We start from the raw sequence: 6215 nt of genomic DNA on the forward strand, positions 1-6215 counted from the left end.
CTTCAATCTTGTAGCAACATAATCCTGTTCAAGAGACCTATTTGTTAGAGTTCTAGCGCGATACAAAAAGTCTTCGGCAAGCTCTGGCATAACGTATAAGTTGTGATATGAACACTCCCTACACAGATGCTGAAGGTATGTTGCCACATATGAGAGGAAAGTTGAAATTCTGAATGAAAAGTCATCACGTTTGTCGTAAAGTTTGGTCAATAGTTTTCCTTTACCATAGATTTCTAAGTGTAGGTCAAGATATGAGGCTGACCTCACAGTGTCTGTAGTATCATTTATCTCAAGTTCTTTGGGGAAGAATTGTTAACGACGACAGACGCTAAGTGATGGCAATAACTCACGTGGGCTAAAAAGGAACAATCAAAATCGGAAGAAAAACAAACATCATACATGGGTTTTAACAAAGCACCTGTGTTTACACTTTTTGGTCCCTTATTCTAAAACGGTAGGGGCCACAAACTCCTAATTATTTAGGAACCTTCCTATAATGGTTAGTAAAATAGTTACAAAATTTCATAACAATTGGTCGACCACAACTAAATTGTCTTTGAGTGTGTAATTAACATAAACATGATATACACCTTAGCATTCTTGACAGTGTCCATCCAAACTCTCTCTAGGTTAGTAAAAGATAATGTCAGTTACATTGTAAGGCACCAGTTCAGTTTAAATAGGATGAAAAACATTAAAACTCATGACAGAATCCAAAGATGACTGGTTAACAAAAACTGAAAGACAAAACAAAAAGCAAAAAGCATGAGCTGCTCGCCTTTTAAGTGCACCAAGGTTCACTGAATTTATTAGTGGGACATGCAGTGTCCTGTTCGTTATTTTGTAAGCTGGTGTGCATTTTTTTAAATTTGTTAATGTATGTTGTCCTTTTGGTGTTCCTAAATCGGTTTTGTGCAAGAAATCCCCCCTTTTTAACCACTTTCTTCGAACAACAACCAAAAAAAAATATTTATCAAACAAAAACAAATTTTATTGATTGAATAATTGACCCATTATTGTTAATACAGATTACATGTTGTTTTGACAGTTCATTTTCTGTATCATTCTGTAACATCCGTTACAATGTGACAAGTTGTAGAGCCTATCATTTATCTATTTAATCTAAAAAGACTTTACATCTTTGGTAATCTAAATCTGAACGTACACAGCAATCTACATTTTGTTCAAAATATTTTACTTTAAACATCACCGATTTTTCTTTTCTTATTCAACACAATGATTGATCATAAATGTATAAATGGAATTAACAAGAAATAAAAACAGCTTTCTACCATACCTTCAGCACCGGGACGAGGTTATCAAACTGTTCATTTAATAGTAACCACGAATGATTAGAAAATGTGCGAAAAATAAGAAATAGAAAAAATGAAACGGTCAATCATCAACAGAGATAGTAATGACTGTTTCCATGGTTGCCTTAAATTACACAAACAAGTAGTCATCAACATGTTGCTGGTACAAGTGTAGAGAATATGAAAATAAATGGACGAGTCAACAAATAAAAACAGTCCTGTCATTTTCAAATAGCTTGTAAATAAATGTCTTATTAAATGGTAAGTAAAAACTTAAGGGTTGAACTTTTGAATTTCAATTATGAGGTACACAACTGTTACATATACTCCTAGAATGTGGAAATAAAAAATACAACATATAAAAACAAATATGAACATCTGACACTGCCAAATTCTAAGTATATTTGTACCATTTTTTACATTGACCTTGGTGATAACTATGTTCAGCTAACACACAAAATATTAATTTTAACATTTAACTGTTTATATTTCAAGAACAAGTTCAGCCCACAACACTCGTGTTGATTTGTTTCGCCACAGTCTGTTCTAAGTTGAAATATCCTCTTATATGCAAAAATGCATTGAATGAAATTTGAACTTTATAAAAGTGAAGAGAATTCATCAAGCACAACTTGTGAGATAAAAGAAAATAGACACAAGAAATCACAAATAGCACTATAATTACTCATCACAAGATGAAAATCCTTTTTCAAAGGCAACAGTCATCTAGCGCACCAAATTCCATATGCATGTTTATTTTCAACCAGTAAACATTTATTTATTAAAAAAGAGAGCTATGTTTATTTTACATTGTTTCATACAAGCAGTCAAAACTATGCATTCTTTAATAATTTACTTTCTATTTCTGAGCTGGTCAGTTCATTTAAGTCATTTGCTTGAATTTCTACCTGTACATTTTGTACAGCTTTCTTCATGGCATCTTTGCTGGATGCGTACAACATTTTTGGCTTTATACTTGTACTGTCAGGGCTCCTGCAATGTAAAAATTCGAGTTATTAGTGAAGTACAGTGGTGAAATACATTGTATGATAAGGCCACATGGAAACACAGGAATCTTATCAAGATTACTTTTACTTGTGTGCTTTCTATAAAAGACAACTGATGACCACAGCTGTACTCTAAATTAACCAGACATACAGGATGCTAATGGAAGTTACAGATTCTTGTAACAGAGGCAATAGTGACGTCACAAGCAGTTTGTAATATAGCAAAGTAACATCACAATTGTGGGAAAAGATGACTGATTGTCTATGAAATCCAATGTTTTTTTGTAGAAGAAAAAGGTAGCTACACATTTTCCTATTGAATGTCTGAGATTTATTTCACCGAAAAGATTTTTTTTGACTTTTCAGTCTTTCTGATAAGCTGTTCTTGTACAGTGTTGAACTCAACTCACATGTAAAAAATCCCATATCTTTAATAGACATGTGCAATCACCTATTAGTTAAGTTTTGGCTGTTGTGATCAATATTTTTTTTTCCTTTTGAAACCAAACAGTGCCGTACAAATTAATGAAAATTTAGAAAGTACACCAATTAAGAATGCGGTGTCTGTGATTATTCCTTTATACACTGTATTTACAAGATGTCATAGCAGGGGAAAGATTAACGGTCCTACACACGCCAAGGGGGACCAGAAATGTACCTGGGTGACCATTTTTTTCTGTTTTAGTAGCCCAGCTGGCGAAATTGTAAAAAAATATTCACAACAAAAGTTGTGGCCAGAGTTTTAACTGGTTATCATTGGAGCTGAAAGGTAGCATCCCTAGGTAAATTTTATCAGCAACCAGTTCTAATAATACAGATGTAGCAGGGCGGCCTACCTGCGTTGTAGTAGGTAGTGAGATACAAATAGCAAGTTAATTGACTTGGCTAAAGGATTAATTCTTTAGCCGAATCGGTTGGTCGTTGGCTTGTCAACGAGCGGTCCAGGTTCGATCCTTGGTGGCGGAGTATAATTTTAGGAGTCAAATCATGCTCTCCCGTTATATTTGGTGCCCAAATAAAAAACAAACCACGGGGTTTGGATAGCTAATGAGCTAGTATTAGAATCTTTCGTAGTACGAAGACTCTTAAGGTGGGGGATGTGGCAGGACGGTCTACCTGCGTTGAAGTAGGTAGTGAGATTTAAATAGCCAGTTAATTGACTTGGCTAAAGGATTAATTCTTTAGCCGAATCGGTTTGTCGCTGGCTTGTCACCGAGCGGTTTAGGGTTCGATCCTCGGTGGCGGAGTATAATTTTAGGAGTCAAATCATACTCTCCCGTTACAGAGAAATCATTCATACCCGATGTCGGTTTCTTATTAAAAATTGCTTAATAATGTCTGCATCCGGTATTTTGTAAAATGTGGAATTTTACATACCAAAATTTTATCCGAAAAGTGAATGATTGTGGTTTTGCGCCCTATGACAGTGATTTGATGCATTTCAGGACAAATGAACACACCCTGATTTGTAAATGTCAATTTACCAGATTTTTTAAAGTGCTAGCTCACAGAAGCAGTTGCCTGCAGGTACACTACAATCAAGAAAAGTTTCAATTTCTCCACTCTTCACAGTGGAGTCACTCATGTTCTCCATTGTGACTCCACCAAAGTAAAGCCGGGATAAAATGGCTCCATTTCAAAAGTTATCTATATGCTTTTCTGTCCTTTACAGAAATGCTATATAACTGCTAAAACCATTAAATATACCTTAGTATTTATGACAGTTAATTACAGAAAATATTTAAACTGTGACTTCACTGTGGAGTGTGGATAAGCTAAAATTTGTGTTGACAGTATTGCAGACATTTCACCGCTTTCAAACCATTATTCAGTCATCAAGCCAACAAATAAATAAAATATACAATAAAAGAAACCTACTAATAACTTAATGTTTCATGTATATTTTACAAATATGAACTTGAGAAGATATACATGTACAACAGAACAACAAGTCTAAAAAACAACTTCCTCAAACTATATATTCAGTTGGACCTAATTGATGTGACAGACATTTTGAGAATAAAGATCTATCTCAATATTTTTATAAATTATCATTTAGCAATACCAGTGAAACTTGTAACTGATTGTGATAACAATGCCTTAGGAAGGAAGACAACTCCACAAAAAAGGATCAAATTAATGGTGAGCAATGCTTCATAATTAAAATTTACTTGTTAAGTACATGTAGATGGGTGACTTGTGCACATTATTGGTATGTAAGCAACAGAAATGTTATTTTATAAAACTTTTAACCAGACAGGGAAGTATATTTACATTCGACATCTTCCGGTATGTCCATGTGACCACAAAGAAAGAATGTTTTTTAATTTGTAGAGTTAATTTTTTCACTCACCAATGAATAAATACTATCTTTGAGTTTTTTGTTGAAAACTGTTGGCTCCTCTCTTGATCTGCAGTCTTCACGTAGTCGTAATAGTAATAAATGTATCTAGGCTCATTCCTCGGGATTTCCTTAATCAGTGCATCGAATGTAAGCTCTCCTTTTGGCCATTCTTTTTCGATAACTATTTCCTTAGTCTTCTCCATGTCTATTTTGAGCATCAGACAGCTAATTGTGTGTTTTACTTTCATTTCGTTGACTTTTGAAACGATATCATCGCTAACGGTTACCCCTGACATAGCCATCTTGAACGGTTGAAGTGTATTGGAAAGAAAGAACAAGCCGCTGACGCTTTTATTTGGGTCGAATGGGGATAGGAAATGACATCAAAATCAAAAATAATTGCAACAATAATGCCATAAAAGCTCATATAATAGATTTCCTAATGTATTTAATTATTTATCATGAATCAAAAATATATAAACATGTTTGCTTGGTATAAATTTGTGTAATCTCTAAATTTATCCTATTTTACTTAACGGTTACTTACAATTCAAATTGCCAAATTTGGATATATAATGCTGTCTTTAACTCCCTTAACTCGTGTTAGGTACATTAACATAATTTATTGTTTCCCATCAACATGGTCATATTTGGATGTATAATTGTTTTTTGTTGTGTAAAACCTGATATCCAAATGGAATGTATTAATACTTTATTTGGGCATTGTTTACCTGTATACGTAGGTTAACAGTGACTTTAAAGATAGACTCCTAATAAATACGAAAAAGAAACTAGATTCACGCTTCATATACTTTTATTAGGGCCTGTTTAAAGAAAGAATTTATATATATATATAAAATATATATATATATGAAAAATTCCCAACGATGTTAAACTGTCAAATTTGCGATGCAAATTTTTGGTCGTTCCCTCCGCGGGACTCGAACTCGTACTACTGGACTTTGTGCAGGCGGTGTTGCCATAGATGTCACAGCAGTACGAGTTCGAGTCCCGCGGAGGAAACGACCAAAAATTTGCATCGCAAATTTGACAGTTTAACATCGTTGGGAATTTTTCAGACCTTTCTATACGTTTATATATCTTCCCTGTATCAATTTGATCCGATGGAGCAGTGTAGCAAATAGAGTCGTCACATTCTGAGACGTTTGTATAATATTGATTTGTTGTGACATGCACCATTAATTTGATCCTCTATCCTACATATTAACATCTAAATGAACTGTCCCGTACTACCATACATCGTGTACTAAGTTCCAGCAGTACGAGTTCGAGTCCCGCGGAGGAAACGACCAAAAATTTGCATCGCAAATTTGACAGTTTAACATCGTTGGGAATTTTTCAGACTTTTCTATACGTTTATATATCTTCCCTGTATCAATTTGATCCGATGGAGCAGTGTAGCAAATAGAGTCGTCACATTCTGAGACGTTTGTATAATATTGATTTGTTGTGACATGCACCATTAATTTGATCCTCTATCCTACATATTAACATCTAAATGAACTGTCCCGTACTACCATACATCGTGTA

General features: G+C 34.2%; 1 protein-coding gene across 2 annotated transcripts; it reads right to left on the bottom strand.

Moving 5' to 3' along the window:
• Positions 1-969: 969 nt before the first annotated feature.
• On the bottom strand, positions 970-5355 carry LOC148606673 (uncharacterized). 2 transcript variants are annotated; one of them, XM_088545375.1, is made up of 3 exons: positions 5212-5355; positions 4674-4966; positions 970-2306 (listed from the first exon to the last, which is right to left on the bottom strand). In XM_088545375.1, exons 2-3 carry the CDS (start codon positions 4964-4966, stop codon positions 2147-2149), a joined length of 453 nt encoding a protein of 150 aa, XP_088401501.1. In that variant the 5' UTR covers positions 5212-5355; the 3' UTR covers positions 970-2146. The 2 variants fall into 2 exon arrangements, with proteins under 2 accessions (XP_088401501.1, XP_088401500.1); XM_088545374.1 differs by lacking the exon at positions 5212-5355 and having other exon boundaries at positions 4674-5096.
• Between the last annotated feature and the right edge of the window lie 860 nt (positions 5356-6215).

This window comes from Perna viridis, chromosome 9, assembly GCF_037379345.1.
Source record: "Perna viridis isolate PV_CMFRI_1.1 ecotype Kerala chromosome 9, ASM3737934v1, whole genome shotgun sequence".
NCBI classification, from domain to species: Eukaryota; Metazoa; Mollusca; class Bivalvia; order Mytilida; family Mytilidae; genus Perna; species Perna viridis.

Coding starts and splice junctions, on each gene's coding strand:
- LOC148606673 (XM_088545375.1), bottom strand. CDS start 4,966: ATGGCTATGTCAGGGGTAACCGTTAGCGATGATATCGTTTCAAAAGTC. Junction 2,307..4,673: donor AAGATAGTATTTATTCATTG/GTGAGTGAAAAA, acceptor TTTACATTGCAG/GAGCCCTGACAGTACAAGTA.